The following is an 18084-nucleotide window of genomic DNA, read 5'->3' on the forward strand; positions in this document are numbered from 1 at the left end:
GCCATAGGCCTACAACAATGCCCTATGACGGACAGCAGATACCAAGACAAACACAGAGTACAAAGTTAAGGCATCCAAAGGCTTGTATCTTAAAGCAAAATTGTCACAACACAGACACACTAATTGTACCCTGTTTCATTGCAGAGGAACACGGATCTCCTGCCGATGTGCCTGTCCATGAGTTCCCTGATGACATGGATGACGAGACCATCAACCTCCCACAAGAGACCATTGACATGGTCCTTGAAAGCCTCCAAACCCCACCTTCAGTCACAAGGAGGAGCACAGAAGAAGCAGCCACCACAGTAGAACCACCCGCCACCCCAATTGTAAGACCTGCCAGCTCCAACACAGCTGAGGACTCTGACGACACTGGCACCAGCTTCGAAAGAACTGTTGTTGGGGTCCAGCGGGAGCTGGCCAAGGAGGTGCGGGTAGGGATGCAAACTATGGCAGCCAGCCTTGAGGGGGTGCGTTCGTGCATGTTGTCAACTGCTGATCAGGCAGCTGCAATGCAAGCCAGAACATCGCTCTTGGAGGAACTTTTAAAAACACAGAAGTAAATCTGCACAGCTGTCATCCAGTTGACACAACAACTCCAACTGCAAGCCAGTCAACGTGTGCACGAATGCAACATAGAACCCCTCAGGGCCGACCTGGCTGCCTACCATCGGGATGTGGCTGCCATTCTGAAAAACCAGCAGGCCCTCCTTGCTGCAGTACTGCCCTTCATTACTCGATAGGGATCAGCCCCCGGGATGTCTGCCTCCATGTCTTCTAACACTGAGGTGTGTGTTGCTCCTTCACAACCAACAACAACAAGGATACACCAGGCAACACACACATCAGAAGAAGAAGACATGGAACAGATAACATTTACACGCAAGAGTACCCGGAAGCCCTAGTCCCTGCACCATGGCCTACTCTGACCAAGGTCCTACGTTTTGACACATGCCAGTCTCACTACAACTACCCTCAATGACTGTTCGGCAATCCACTGTATAACTTGTCCCCATTGCCAGTGAATGTCTCTCTCCTACCATTTGGCAATTCATGTTCCTCTGCACCGTCTGTGACATCACCCCAGCATGTCAGGAGCATCATCCACACCCCGTCTGTAGGATCACCATGTAATAATGCACCAGAACGGACTCAGCTAACATTGTGAATGGACATTTTGCATTACACCACCTACAAATAAATATCACTTGCACACCTATTGTGTCTCTGTGTCATTTCACACTTCAACTGTGCAGTAGATAACTCCAAAGTGGCTGTGTGGCAACCATGTCGATTCTCCATACTACTGTCCTGATTTCATGTATACTGAAACATCTGTGCATTGGCCAGGATTGCATCATAGCTTTACTATACTGAGGAAAATAACTGATGAAGGGACTAAGCACACACAATCATGCTGTGTTGGACAGAATGATGCACCATCTACAGCTATTCTAGACAACTAATGTGGCTGAGAAATGTAGGCACCATGCGATACTAAAATTGGAAATTATGCTGTAAAATGAAAGGAATGATAAACAAATTACACTGCATCAATCACCCTTACGGCGTATACTTCCATGAAGGAAAGTCATGCTGAATCAGTACACACATGATGTAGGTCAGCAATGACAGCAACAAGACAAGAGTGTGAACAAATCCCCATCTACAAAGCTCTCCCTGAACTTCACAATGTTGTCCGACCTATCTATTTACCTACAATAACAAGTCGGGAAGCACTCTTTGTGAAGTAGGATACATACCAACCCCAAACCTTGATGATCAATGCACACTACCAATGTTGGCTCTCCCACATGGTGGATACTTACCAAGTTAGCACACGGGTAGCTGGCATGTTAAACCTCATTAGCCTGGGGATAGCGAGCATGGAACACAAATGTCATACTAAAACTTTCTGCTACACTGATGTCAAGGCTATGAAAAGGTAGCAACTAACGCATCAGGTAAACGGTTAACAATTTTTTTATTTCAAAGTAGTAATAAAAGAGGCAACTAAGGGAAAGGTAAACCTACACTGATCTAACCTGACTACTACTAACCCACAACTGTCCCTAACTAACCTAAGCTAAACTTACTCTACACATGTAACGAAACGATCTAAACATCAACCCCCCACCCACTATTAAGAGACAAGACACATGCAGGACAACACTTACTAACCTACACACATACTATACTATCCTAAACAAACATATATTTTTTAGAATTTTTTTTTGTTTTGATTTTTTTTTTTTTTTTTTTTATTAAACAGGAATCCCAACATTGCCCCCCACCCACCCACCCACACAAAAATATTAGATAGAAAGAATAAGGACCCCCCACCCTCTTACCTAACACCAACTAAGCTAATTTCCTATACTTATCCTATAACTAACCCCCCAAACCCAACTAACAGTATGAAAAAGGAAAGAGGTGAGAGGGGAGGGGTAAAAGTTCAGGAGGGCAAAATGACTACAGATTTGCCCTCCGTAGTGTGCGCCGGATGGAGCGCACCTTCTTCTTCACCTCATTCATGTCCTCCGCAAGGTTGTCAACCTTGCGGATCAACCTTTCCAATTTTCTGGCCAATGCCTGGAAGGCTGCAGGGTCAATAGGAGGGTCAGTGCTGGTCTGGGTGCCGGTGGAGGTGGAGGTTGTTGCTGGAGTGGAGTGGCCACGGGACAGCCCTGCTCCCAACACACGGCTGGGTCCAGGTCTGGATGAAGATGCCTGGTCCGTTGCTGTGTCCCCTTGGGCAGACCTGGTGGATGTAGTGGCGGTGGTTGTTGGTGGCACCATTGGGGGAGCCTGTGGTGTGGCATACCACGCCCCGGAGGCCCGATCCGAATTATATCTGCGGGCCATCCTCCGATACCCACACTGCACCTGCAGGATGTGCCTGTACCTCATTGCACGGCGCTCGAAATGGTTGCGCTCTGCGGCACTCAGGTTTGCAGCTGTGAAGAGAAAAGGGAAATATTGAGCATTGAATTTACAGTGGGTTGAATACCACCATGGGTCATTTGTCCATTACTAGAAATGTACTTTTTGCAGCAATTGTTACAACATAGTTCACGGAAAGGCTCAGAGGAAGTACATGTGAATCCTGCATACCTAAGGGCATATCACACCTAGCATATACATGTCTCTACATGATGGATGACATCACCCTAAACTACTCAACCAAATCATACCTAAGGCATGAGACATTATGGCACCAGCTCTTCCGCATACTGACTTCACTACATATGTCATTCTATGTGATAACAATCACACTCCTCACTCAATGGCATTTGGAATTAGTTGTGTGCTAAGATTGAACCCCTGGCCCAGAATCATATGTCCACACTAGGGGTCAGATGTAGGAATCTTGAAATAACAACTAGCAATTATGCAAAGCAGAACGGTGTCTCTGACACCGTCTGCGAGTCGCTATGGGGTCCCGAAAACCCACCTCATGAACATCAATGATGTGGGTTCCAAGTTGCCCCACTGTAGCGACTATGGGCACTCACGGGGATGGAGGCCTGCTGGGACCAGCAGAAATCCATAGACGTGACTGCTTTTAAATGAAGCAAGTAATTTTTCCCCAAGTGTAGGTCATTTACCTGAAAGGAAAATGAGCTGCAATTAGTTTAATAACACAACAATTCAACTTTGAAATTTTCACGGTAATCATTGGTCCCTTAGACCACTGGCTGTTTTGTGCAGGATTATTTTGGTCCACTCACAAAGGTGAAGGTTTACAATGAGGACCCCTTCCAGTCAGCAAGTTGGTTACCATCCACTTCAAGTGGATGATAACAGCTACTCACTTTGCAACCACGTACTCGGTTGCAAATGGGATTGCCTACCACTGTGATTTGCAAGTAAGTCTGGTAAACCCCTTTATCATTTCCATTTTGAAAAGCATTTTCCTAATATGTACATGACCACCAAATACATTTTGGAATAGGAAACAGACGTTTGCAAATCACAAACATATATTTATGCCATTTGCAACGTGTAGACATTTTTCTCACTCTGGCCCTAGGTACTAACTCAAGTCACAAAAGGTGCTAAGTACGTGTAACATACTGGTTGCTACAGTCCTAGGTACCCTGTTTCACAGTAACATCCCAGTCTTTGTGGGTGGTGTGGGAAGAACAACCAACAATCCCATGTTCAATGCACACCCAGGAGTGTACAGAAAGTTCAACAAGTATGTGTCTTCACACACAACACCTATGAAGGGCTAGCAACACGTTGTAGTCAGCCCAACATTGTCACATCCCAGGTCCACACATGTCAAAATGATATGACTTAGCCCAACATAACATACTATTAGTGAGGCATGTTTAACAACACACACAGAGGAGGTAGAACACCCATTCACATGATTCAACTGAACACCTAGGCCATTGCACTCAAGTCACATACACTTCGAGTTCACCTTGTGGAAGTACATGGCCCCGGAAGATCCGACCTACAGTGTACACAGTCCATCCTCAACTAGGAAGAAACACTTGTCATCAAAGCCATGTGCCTAAGCTATCTGGGAGACTGTCAGTCTGATATGCAGACTCAGTTGATGGCAAGTCCCTGACCAAGTCTAACATTGACCAGTGTATTCCAAATGAGTCATACCATTCCCAATTGCCGCCCTAATTGAATGGGCTACAACCCCTCAATCTGAGAGATGACTAGGTATTGCTTTACAGAAACATTATTCAAATTTGATATCACACTAAAACAACAAAGCCAATGAACGGCCAGCACATCAAATCATGAATTCTCTTGAACACACAGTAATCCTTCATGCTTCATTACCAAACAATGTAAATAGCACTCAGGCGACACTCACTGTAGGTATCGGGGTCGTCAAAATGGGCCACCTCTCCCACGGTGTACGGGGCTGGTCCACCTGTAAAGCATGAAATAAAGATTATACTCAGACTGGGTGAACGGACAAATAATTTCTGTTACAATGACACTGTGTGAATATGACATGGTAATGATAGACTTTCACACATGCTCATCCTGCATGGATGACTTTGTATTCAACATTATCATTGGATGAGTCTCCTGCTCCAGTGTCACACCCTACTACACTCATGCAGTGGCCAGGACAGTCATGTGTCGTCCAAGTTGATCCTCCATTAGTATGCCCCAACAATAATGTTAACCATACATCTCAGCATGTGCATCCCAGAGAGACATTCCAAAACTGGTTCCATGAGGACTGCATGACCACTCACAATCAAACAAGCTATGTGGACAGGTTCACCACACAGCAACCAGACGCACATGTGACATATGTGTGAACAACATGACTAACTTCATGTGACGTGAAGGCAACACACATGTATAGCATCATCATGTGTTTCCAATTTTCTGTCTAGCTATGGCGTCTGCATATGTAGGTATGTTGTTTCTACATGACGTACTCACTGGCCATTATGACCAGTGGAGTACAAATAGAGCAGTTCACGTGTTGCTTTTCTGACACAAATGCAACACCACATTACATGCAGCTACAGGCATCTGGTATGTGTTGCAAAAATGAGCCATCGGACTGGTAGCATAGGTCTTCATACACATTCTGCAACAAATACACATTAGGACACATATGTATACCTTTGTAGCGCAGCATTTGCAACATTTTGGGGCGCAGAGAGGGGGCGACTTAGCAAAATACAAATAGATGTTGGATTTTAATGCTGTTATTGCGTGTACATGTGTTGCAAAATATGGGGATTTATGTGTATAACCATGGGCCTAGGTTTCCCTAGCATTACACACAGTCAGCTACTTATTTTGCAGATTGGCTAACAATCATCACATGTTCACACACAGATTTCTATCATTCCCATTTAATAGATTTTTACTCACCAACATGGCCACCAATCCGGAGTCCCAGGTGGTCCAGCAGGTCCTGTTCCCTGGTGATCAGATCTGCCCAGCGGTGCTTGAGTTGGTGTACATTTCTCAGACTCCCGTAGACCCGGACCAGGTGATGGCGCACCTTCTCCCACCAGATTTTCCTCGCCTCCGTGTGATACCCCTGTATCACACGGCCCCCAGCTTCCAGCATTAGTGGGAGGAAATGGCTTACTAGCCATATGAACCCCCCCAATTCGTCTTCACCCATCCTGGACAGGCGAGGCCTACCTGACATATTGAGAGGACTAATAATGGACAAAATAAATATGAAAGTAAAAGTGGGAAATGGGGAAAGGTAGAGGTGTGAAAGATAAAGAAGAAGGAGAAAAATAGCCCAACTAACCCCCCAAACTATGCTACCCACAACAGACTCCCACTGACAATACAAACTATCACAGGTATAGACAAAATAACACTAAACAGACTGAGACAATGTTATACAACAATAATAGATTGACACTAAGACAAAATACAAGGCACACAGGACACAAAAGCAGTAAAACACAGGACAACACCTTTCACACAACCACACAGTCTAGATAAATCTGAGACTGCAAAGTGAAAGTGAAAGTTAACTCCCAGTACAGATTTTGTAAACAGGATATCCTATTACATCACTTCCTGCAGAAAATGGGCGCCGTTTTTATTTTCCCGTTATGCGTCATATTTTCACGCATACACAGTTGTGCGCCATTTTTTTTTTACGCATTACAGTGCACATGATGCGGAGTGAAAAAATATGATATGAATATTAATAATTTATAATGTACATGAGATGACCAACATATTGTCCATGTAGCATCAATTTTACCACGCATACAGCATGGGCGTCATTTCTTTTACATGTACAGTAGTGCACATGATGCGGAGTGAAAAAATATGATATGAATATTAATAATTTATAATGTACATGAGATGACCAACATATTGTCCATGTAGCGTCAATTTTACCACGCACACAGCATGGGCGTCATTTTTTTTACACGTACAGTAGTGCACATGATGCGGAGTGAAAAAATATGATATGAATATTAATAATTTATAATGTACATGAGATGACCAACATTTTGTCCGTGTAGCGTCAATTTTACCACGCATACAGCATGGGCGTCATTTTTTTTACACGTACAGTAGTGCACATGATGCGGAGTGAAAAAATATGATATGAATATTAATAATTTATAATGTACATGAGATGACCAACATATTGTCCATGTAGCGTCAATTTTACCACGCATACAGCATGGGCGTCATTTTTTTTACACGTACAGTAGTGCACATGATGCAGAGTCAAAAATATTGTGGATGTAAATTATACTTTGAAGGCGAAATATTAAGACACTTTTGGATACATTTGTATTTGACTCTGCATTGTGTGCACACATGTACGTGAACAAATTATGACGGCCATGCTGTATGCGTAGAATATGGAGCAAATTTATCCTTATGTCTTCATGTTTTTAGCTTTGGAAAGGTGATTTGTCATGGACAAACGGTGCGATGTGATACACATATGTGTTTGTATATGACACATGTCCGTTGTTTTATGTATAGGAGGCATTCACACTGTAATGTTTGGGATACGTTAACTAATGTATTGACCATATTTGACGACATATTTGGTGTAATTGCTGATGGCTATTTTGAAATGATGGATGGGATACCATTATGTATTCCGTCTCCAAAATGTGTCCACATTTATGATGGTGATGCTTTTATCTGTAGTCCTAACAGGGAGTGGGAGAGTCACTTTCAGTTTTTATGGTGCTGAGCATGTCCCATTATGATTTTGTGTTTCAGATTTGTGTTGGACTTGTGACATGGAGGCCACACATGTGCCTTATGCATGTGTTTAGTTCACAAGTACATGATTCTTGTATGTTTTGGGGGCGGTAGAGGTGGACTTAGGCCCCCAGCACCCTAGGATTTGACCATCCAGAATAGCTACTGTATCCATGGAGTATATTTATTATATCATGGCAAACCTGCAGCAGCGGGCTAATGTAAGGCCATATGGTATGAATGACTGTTGACCATTCATTGATCTCATTAGCCCATTTGACGTTTGCAGTAATGATGAATTGGAGCTAACTTGCATACCATTTTCCTATGACTATGTTTGCAAGACTCTCAGCGTTCCCGATGTGATAATGAGAAGAATATTTTAGTTGTCTGTGTCCCTTTCTGCATAAACTGGTTTAGTGTCATGTTACAATCTTCCTGCTAGGTTCAAACTGGGACACAACTGTGATGGTCTACTTTCACATATTAGATTGATTGTATGACATATGTGTACATGTGTGTGGGAATGTGGATCCACTATCACCTGTCTGGGTGTATGTTGTCACTGTAACTTCAAGGTCTCCTCCTGAGTTAGTGGCAGCTGATGTTGTAGCTATTGTGTATTGCTCATATCACACACTTGAGAGAAGCCATTGATGACATGGTCACGTACACATGGATGGTCCCACCCAGTCTCTGAACACGTGTAATGTGACTTTCAAATGATCTCCAATTTTGGGCTGGATGAGAGACTGTTTCAGTTGTTTGGATCCGGCATGTGTAATTGTCACATTTGTACTCTTGTTGGGCTCTGTGTATGGTAATGTCTCATGTCACATCCTACCCTCTGTGCATACAGTTGTGATGTTTATTTTTGGTGTGATGAATTTTAATGGCATTCTTGATCAATGAGACGACATTCATCTTCAGCTATTTCAAACTAAAGGTGGTCAGAAATGAATAGGCCAAAGCATGATGTGGTGTTTGTTATCTGTGTTTATTTACAAGTGTGGAATACAAGTGATTATAATAACTTAAGCTGCTGCCGTGTTAGGTTGTTCCCCCTCCTGTTGCAGGCCAGCATCCTCCTCATCATCATCCTCAGGCATGTCTGGGTCCGGTTCAAGGAGGGGAATGTTCCTTTTTACACAAATATTGTGAAATATGGCACAAGTGAGTATGATCTTACAGACCATCTCTGGGGAGTATAGTAGGCTTCCGCCAGTGATGTCAAGGCAGCGGAACCTTGACTTTAGGATCCCAAAGGTCCGCTCCACAATGCTGCGTGTCCTCTTGTGGGCGTCATTGTATGCCCGCTCAGCAGCAGTATTTGGGTTCCCATATTGTGTCATTAGCCAAGGCTGGATGCCATACCCCTGATCAGCTGAAAGAGAAACACAGAATGGTATCAATTAGATGTAGGAGGCACTGTTGTACGTATCTTTGATGGAAGTAGTTGTGTTGTGTTGTCTGTGACTATTTTGTGTACTAATGTGACAACCTATGGTTGTTGGTGGAAACTTTGGCATTGTTTTTTTTCCTTGGCTGAGCAAGTGTTTGTTGGCTAACTGTTTGTCAGCAGGATGTATTGGTTTCTCAAGTACAGTGTGCCTTCCCTTGCATTGTGACTTGTGACACAAGTGTCCATGTGTCCTCAATGGGGGTGTGATGATAGTTCCATGCAGAGTTGAAACATGAAAGTGTATTAGAAACGTTCAATTGAACATACCCAGGCCATCCCATCCCTTAAAACTTATGCATTGTATTAGTGTACAGGTTATTGTGAGACTTCCAATTTGCAAGGTGACATTTAGGCAACCACAGTCATGAATGTCTTCACACTAAGCTGTAGAGTAAATTCCAATGTGTGAGAGGTTCAATGGTGACTTGTGAAACATGGCTAGTGATGTGAGTACCTCAGTGTGTTCCTGTCTAAGTGTTGCTATTGTGGTGTATGGGTTGTTTATCCTAGAGGGTTTCTGTGCAGTGAGTATATAAGTAGATTTTTGTCCTTACCAACAAGTAGTCCATTGCCATACCGTCCATCCTGGAAGTGTTGGTTGATGGTGCAGTGACGGAAGATGAATGCGTCATGTACACTCCCAGGATATTTAGCCACAATGTTGCTGATCAGTCCTTGGTGATCGACTATGGCCTGCACGTTGATGGAATGTGTGTGCTTCCTGTTGCGGTAGAGGTGTTCACTCGCAGCAGGTGGCACAAGGCGTACGTGTGTGCAGTCGATTGCACCGAGGACGTGCGGAAAGCCACTGATGGCGTAGAACCCCTGTTTAGTTTCCTGCTGCTTCTGCACTGTGTTAGGGAAGCAGATGTGGCGGGGTGTCAGTCCAATGATGGCATCCAGTACTTTAGGCAGGAATGCGGAGAAAGATGGTTGTGAGATTCCACCAACCAGGGCACCAGTTGTCTGAAAGGAGCCACTTGCCAGCATGTGAAGTACGGCAAGCAGCTTTGTTTCTGTTGGGATAGTGCGTGGAGTCACTAAAGTGGGGGCCAACTGCTGTTCGATATTTCTCAGCAGCTGCTGAATGGCCTGCCAGTCCAACCGGTACCTCTGGATGATGTCTCGTTCCCTGAGGCTATGCAGGGTTGTTCTTGGGCGGATATCCTCTCCTGCCTTCTGCGCTGTCTTTGGGGTCCCTGCTGTTGTTGTTGTGGCTGCTGTTGTTGCTGCAGGGCTCTGCGTCTACGTGCACGCTGAAGAAAAAGCACCTCCATGTCTCCCTGTTGCTGCTTTGCTGCTCTGCTGCTCTGCTGCTCTGTTGTTTGTTCTGTGTGTTCTGATTAAGTACAGGTGTGTTTGCCCCATTTTAACGCCTGCCCTGACCCAGGCGTTAAAATTTCACGATATTCGTGCTTTGCGTGATTTTTTTGCGCCGCCTGCCGCGCGGGAGTGATTTTTGCCCGGAAGCATAAATACGACGCACCGCTATGTGCGTCTGTTTTTGGACGGGAACACCTACCCTGCATGTCATTAACGCAGGGCGGGGTGCCGCTTCCAAAAACTGGCGCACATAGCGCCATTTTCCTGGTGCGCCGGATCGGGCGTCAGGGTTTAAATATGGGGCAACGTTTGCGCTGAAAGTGCGTCAAAATATTTGGCGCACATTCGGCGCAAACGGAGTATAAATATGCCCCACAATCTATAAATGGGTGGTTATGATGTTCACCACACTTGTATTATAAGTGGTTTGTCAAATAGAAGTATTTAGTTTCCAGACTTTTTTAAGTGAGGGATTATGTTTCTAAAAACTACTGTGCACTGTGCTTGAATTCAAATGGAAAGTAGCCTTGCATGGAAATATAACAGCCAAACAAAATGCAGTTTATAAGTACAGGTCAATGATCTAGCTAAAGTAAAGAGAGTCAAGAGAGTTAATACTGTTTATGCTTGTGTTTTTGTTTGTTGAACAGTATAAACATATGACATATGATATGGGAGGGTCAAATAGGCATCACAAACTTGTCACTGATCCTCTAGTTCTGTTTCTTCTTTTAGGATTTGTCCAGAGCTGTTGCAAATTAGGTAGCTACGTTGATTTTGTTTAAACTTTAATTGGTATTGCACCTGTTAAGGCTTACAGTTACATTTTCTATATTGCCTCTTCAAATAAAGTCAAGCCTGGTTGTTCACTTCTGTCATGGGTAATGGAGATTAACATGTTGATATGTTAGTTTAATATGTACTCTCGCTATCTGGTGTTTTTGGCAAGTGTTATATCTCATAGTACCTTCAAATAGGTGTAATATGACTCCTGCAAATCACTATTTAATTTAATCTGACCAGGCACGAAAGACTAGTATGCATTCCTTACTATTGACTTTGAAGCCTCAGTTTTTCAAGGCCTAGTACAGATGTGGGGCTTTTTGGACAGTGGGTGTTGTTGGTGCACACCATGCTTCCCTGTTCTCCTATAGGATACTACATCACAAGGTATTACAAAATATTGTCCTAATAGCTGGCAATTGTTGTATGTGTCCACACCCCAAAACACTTTATTAGCACTTTAGAAAATCCCTAAAAAATAATATTAAGATAGTCAATAAGAAACTTTCACTATATTATTAGTGCATATTATAGTGAAAAATGGAAGATAATTTTGACAAACACAAGTGGATATGTGTCTGAATTATTCCAAAAGATAAAAAATCTGATTAAAAATGTAGCATTAACTTAGGTTGCGCCAACATATTCTCAATTAATGAAAGCTAATGCTGCGTAAACTTTGGCTCTGGCCTAGTTCTATTACGTTTCTTGAAGTTAGTTTGGTGAGTGTGGAAGTCCAGGTTGTATTAGCTCCACACAAGCCCACTGGACATTCTTCCCAGTGTGATGCCTGCATATGCTGGGTTACTAACAGTCCCATAAAAGCGGTCAAGGATGCAGTAGTAATTCATTCCCAATTTCATTCTTTAGAATAGGATAAACAAGTACTGCACTATGAAAAGACACTATGACCCTTCTTATGACTTTGGCGGCAAATGCTGCCTACCGCCACGGCGACGAGCCGCCAATCGCATTATGACCGTAGATGGAATACTGCCAGAAGGATGGTGGAATTCTGTCGATGGTCATGGCGGCGGACGATGGTAAGGTGGCGCTGCTGCCAGCAGCAGCGCCATGCCAGCAAAACAACGCCGATAGTATCATGTTCCATGATAAGCCTGCCAGTGTTTTACTGCCGGAGGACCCCCTGCAAGCAGGTAAGTTGGGTTCGCCGACAAGAGAGGGTGCTGTGGGTGTTGTGGGCATGTGTGGGGGTGTGTGTGATTGTGGGGGTGCGTGTGTCTGTTTTTGTATGCGTGCATGCGGGTGTGAGTCACGTGGAATGCGTGCGTGTATGACTGAATGTAAGTGTACATGTCTGTTGTGTGTTGTGAATGCGTGTGTGCAACAATGTATGTTTTTGTGTTTTGGTGTGTGGGTATGTATGTGTGCATGCGTGGGTGGATGTGGGTATGTATGCGTGTGTGGATGTTGGGGAGGTCGGAAGTGGGAGGGTGGGGGAGGGCTCTGGGGAGGGGGTCAGGGGTGGGGGATATCCCTATCAGTGCCAAGGAAGGAATTCCCTGGCACTGATAGTGCGTACCGCTATGGGTTTTGTGGCAGTAAGATTGCCACGAAAACCATGGCGGTAGGCAGGGTCATAATCCCGAGGGTAGGATTGTGATGGCTGCCGGGCTGGAGACTGAAGTCTCCAGCCCGGCGGCTGTTACCACCCTGGTGGACGGAGCGGTACATTGGCGGTTTGGCTTGAGCCAAACCGCCAATGTCATAATTTGGGAAAAGGTACAGCCAGCCTATTGGCAGTACCTTTCTCCAAATTACCGCCGTCTGGCAGGGTCATAATGATCCCCCATATTTTTAAAAGTCTTTAATTTGACAGTTTCATTGTATTGCTTAGGACATGTGTAATAACCACGCACAATAAAATTAGAACAGAGCTAATGCATGTCCCTAACAGTGAGAATAATATGAACATTCTAACATGGTTGGAATGTTCCTAGCAGCCTAACAAATAAAAGATTACTTCTATGGGATAGACTGTGGCAGCATGGAGTAGCTAACTTGACTCTAGAGTTTCTTGGGAATCCACACTGCATACCAGTTCACAGAAGAGAAGCTGTGATTATCAGCCTTCGGCCAGGAGAGAAAAATACACATCAACTGGGCTCAGCTCCTTTCCTCACTGTATTGAGTCTCAGCATAGGAATGGATACTTTCAGCAATCGGGCAGTCCGGCAGGACCTCTTACGATTACAGGGGGAGAAGACCTCTCAGCCTCAATGGTCAATTCATGTTTTTTTTATAGGGCTGACCACTGACATTTACACCATATTAGGGGACGTTTGATTTATTCTAAGAAATAACAGATATTAACCAGCCTGGCTAAAATACTGCAATTCGGACTACGTGTTTATTTTGCACATTCACTGCCACACCTTGAAATGTAGATATTGGGAACTTGAAGCTGGCAAATGTTGCCTTCGGTGTTAGTAAAGTCATTGTTTGGATGATTTGACAAGTTCTGCAAAAGATAATGATATGAAGGTTATAGGCCACAGGCAGATTGTTTAAATTAAAGTGCTCAAAATGGATTCTGGCTTTCGGTTATATATGATACTACAACATATCTCAATCTCATAATGACAAGAATGCAAAGATCTGGTGAAAATTGTGAATTGTAGTGCTTTACCAGTACACACACAAGTATAAATGCGCAGTTTTCTTTGGTATATTGAGTCTTTTTCTTATATTTTAGGTAACTGTATATATTATTTTACAGTTCTTAATCCATTATCACTTTTCTTTACGTAGGAATACATTTTTGGGCTTAATGGCAGGGCTCCGAACACCATCATATCTTCTCTGGATCGTGTTCTTGTTTATGGTTAAGAAACGTTCAGCTAAAGAAAATGCAAAGCCAGCAGAAAATGCAGAAAAAGGAGAAGGTTTCACAAATGAAGATGTTGCTTTAAAAAGCAATGAATGTTCTGAAGTTCCAACTAAAGTAAAAGAAACTCATATTTAAAATGACTTATACTTCACTGGTCTGGAATAAAATGTTAGTTAGAATGAATTTGGACTGAAGCTCAATAGTGCTATGGACATTTTAGAGAAATTAAGTTTGAGAAATGTTTGTGAGTTTGCAAAATTGGAATCTCAATACAAATAAATGATCTTTTGTCTTTTCCTAATGATTTGTGTTTTTAAAACAAACTCTTTTGATAGGCCTATGGCATATTACAGATAAAAAACAACATACAAATGCATGTCACTATCCTTCGATGGTCAATGTCAGACATGACTACTGGATTGGAAACCTTGGAGACACAATAATGTAGGTATTCAGAATAACCAATGCATATTCAACAGAGGCAATAATCGTGTGCACTATGAAAGAGATAATAACAAGAGTATCAAGTCATTGGTTGACACTGGAAGGTGCAGAAGCTACATCTTGTAATGACTTACTGGGAGACCTTAATATAGCTAAAGCACTCTTTTATAGATATCATAAACAAACGTTTATATTCCCCGGGCTCAACTACCAATGCTTTCTACCCGCATCTCACTGCAATTCCTGAGTCTGTCTGGTAAGTATTAAGCAGAACTCTCCCATAGACACAGGAATCTTTGTGAAAGCTTGGTAAGAAAAATAACAGCATATTTAGGGCCAGATGTAGTAAGCCTTTTGCGACTCGCAAACGGCGAAAAACGCAGTTTGCAAGGCGCAAAAGGCCTTCTGCGATGCAAAATCACATTTTGCGAGTCGGTACCGACTTGCAAAATGTGATTCCGACTCGCAAATAGGATGGGGTATTCCCTTCCTATTTGCGACCGCTTCACAATGTAGAGTTGCTTTGTGACCGCGAAAGCGGTCGCAAACCAACTCGCAGTTACCATCCACTTGAAGTGGATGGTAACTCATTCGCAAAAGGGAAGGGGTCCCCATGGGACCCCTTCCCCTTTGTGAATGCTCACAAAAATATTTTTTCAGAGCAGGCAGTGGTCCTATGGACCACTGCCTCCTCTGAAAAAAAAGAAACAAAAAGGTTTCGGTATTTTTTCTATTTGCAGCTCGTTTTCCTTTAAGGAAAACGGGATGCAAAGAGAAAAAAAAAACTGCATTATTTAAAAGCAGTCACGGACATGGTGGTCTGCTGTCTCCAGCAGGCCACCATCCCCGTGAGTGCCTAGGCTCGCTATGGGGTCGCAAACTGCGACCCACCTCATAAATATTCAAGAGGTGGGTCTTTGCGACCCCATAGCGAGACGCAGAAGGTGTCTGAGACACCTTTCTGCATTTCCTTTTGCGATTTGCAAATTGCGAGTCACTGGGACTCGCAATTTGCAACTCACAAAAGGAAACCTACCTACACCTAGCCCCAAGTCTCAGTGTAGACAAGCAAACATTTGATGAGACTTATTTACATCTACATGACTCAGGCTGGATGGAAGGCTGAAACAATGTACTTACCTACTGCTAGGGTTTCTAATGTTGTGTGACCACACTTATGTAGTGACAGATTACTTTTGCATCAGTGGGTAGTTTTGTGATGTATTTAATCTAGTAACATGCATTTTTGCATCATTATTTGCAATTTGAGACAAACGTTGGATGACTGCAAAGTGTTGCTGGTTTAATTACCTGTTCATATTTTTAAAGTTTTATGGAATTTGGTGGTAGTCTTTTTGTAGGGCTTGGTCCTAGATATTTAGATGTTTTTAATCTTGTAACATGCATTTTTTAATTATTATTTTCAAGCTGAGGCAATGTTAGATGCCTGTGATAGAATGTTGGTTTAATGATCTATTTATATGCTTAAGGGTTTATGGAATTTAGGGCCAGATGTAGGAAAATCCGGCATTGCAACTCGCAAATTGCGAGTCGCAATGCCGGATGCAGAATGGTGTCCCTGACACCATCTGCGAGTCGCAAGGGGGTCGCAAAGGCCCACCTCGTGCATATTATTGAGGAGGGTCACAATTTGCGACCCCCTTGCGAGTTGCAGTTCTCACAGGGATGGTGGCCTGATGGAGACAGCAGACCACCATGTCTGTGACTGCTTTTAAATAAAGCAGTTTTTTTTTTTTTGTAATGCAGCCCATATTCCTTAAAGGAAAACGAGATGCATTACAAACGAAAAAATTAAACATGTCAGTTTAATTTTTTCAGAGCAGGCAGTGGTCCGTAGTACCACTGCCTGTTCTGGAAAAATGTTTTCAAGGCCATTCACAAAGGGGAAGGGGCTTGCTTTTCGACCGCGTCTGCGGTCACAAAGCAATCTTACATCCGCTGCGACTCACAAATAGGAAGGGGAACACCCCTTCCTATTTGCGACTCGCAGTCCCATTTTGTGAGTCGGTAACCAGGTTACCGACTCGCAAAATGGGAATGGGCATCGCGATGTGGGTTTTGCGCCTCGCATTCAGTGATTTTCGCTGTTTGCAAGGCGTAAAAGCCTTGCTACATCTGGCCCTTAGTGCTAGTCTAGATTTTGTAAGGCTTGGCTCTGGATATCTCGTGGCAGAGGATAGGTATGAAGGGCCATATGGTTGCAATGGGATGGGAGATGTTATCACTTTATTGGAGAGAGCATATTTTCAGAACAAGTAACTTTGTAAAGAATGTATGCACCATGCAACCTAATTGTGATAGTGTCAAGCCTAACAGATACACAATTAAATTATACTGTTAAGTTAAAATATTTCTCATACTATATTTACCTCAGATGTAACATCAATACTCGCTAAGAAAAATATAAAACAATGCAAATGGACTGTATGGGAAGGCATTGCGGAGGAAGCTACTTCCACAAAATAGCAAGCACTGTCAAAGTCAATAGGTATATATATTGTGCAGTGCACTCACACATTGACATAGCTAAATGAAGCATATTCTTCTATTCTACATAGCAATTTTCCAGCGTTATTATGTCACTGTGTTTGCTAGTAGTCCTCAACAACATCTGTTTGGGCACACAATGAAGCCCTTTAGGTTTCTAGAGTGCTAAATCAATGATGAGCAAAGGCCCCTCTACACTGCGCTTCCCTGTCCTGTCACTTTTGGCTCTGCACAGTGTCTTATCATAGGCTGGGCTAAAAAGAACAGCTCATGCAGGAACAGTGCAGTGGGACTTTTGTCATGGTTCACTGTACAGTGGGCTGTGTAAGGGCTTTGCCAATGTAACTTTAGTTTGACGTTAAAAGGGACTCTCCCATTCACACATGAATTTAGAGAGATTTAATTTTAAATTAAACTAAGTCATATGAACAACTTAGCCTACAGGTGACATGTGATGTGCTCTTTGGGGGGGGGGCAGTCAGGGCATGTAGGAGAAACACACTGGTGCTGGAACAACTTTCAGAGTGGGGGTGCTACCATGAATGTTATTTTATGTCAATAAAATTATATTGACGGTGAAAACTCCAAGCATCACACAAACAACAGTGTAGCAAATGAGTCCTGGCCATTCAAAAGGAAAGAGGAAAGGGTTAGGTATGCAGAGGGTGGTTCATTTTGAAGCAAATTATCACAAATATATGACTAAAGCATGGTGTGGTAATCAACTGCCATTTACAGAAATCAGAGTTTGTATGCAATGATCTTCTGAAATGGTCACTACATTTACATGAGATATACAGTTTTAGTGATTAGTGCACAACAAGGTGTGGAAATCAGTTTTCAGCAAATATTTATCATTTGCGTAAAACACATGCAGAGTTCATTGATTTGTTTGCTACAATTAAGATGTACCACACTTTGGAATTATGAAGCAAAAACAATTTGCCTCACGTGTGCTTTTTCTGATGTAGATATATTTAGAACTATTTGAACATTTCAACTATAACTA

At 43.0% G+C, this 18084-nt stretch overlaps 1 protein-coding gene across 2 annotated transcripts in view; it reads left to right on the plus strand.

The window, feature by feature from the left end:
* LOC138287750 (solute carrier organic anion transporter family member 1C1-like) overlaps positions 1–14424 on the plus strand; it is a 450721-nt gene extending 436297 nt beyond the window's left edge. For both annotated transcript variants that reach the window (XM_069228522.1, XM_069228523.1), the window contains one exon: positions 14045–14424. In XM_069228522.1, the coding sequence (XP_069084623.1) occupies positions 14045–14258 (214 nt within the window). In that variant the 3' untranslated portion in view covers positions 14259–14424. The remainder of the gene's footprint in view (positions 1–14044) is intronic.
* Positions 14425–18084: the final 3660 nt, after the last annotated feature.

The sequence above is a fragment of the Pleurodeles waltl genome, chromosome 4_1 (assembly GCF_031143425.1).
Source record: "Pleurodeles waltl isolate 20211129_DDA chromosome 4_1, aPleWal1.hap1.20221129, whole genome shotgun sequence".
NCBI lineage: Eukaryota > Metazoa > Chordata > Amphibia > Caudata > Salamandridae > Pleurodeles > Pleurodeles waltl.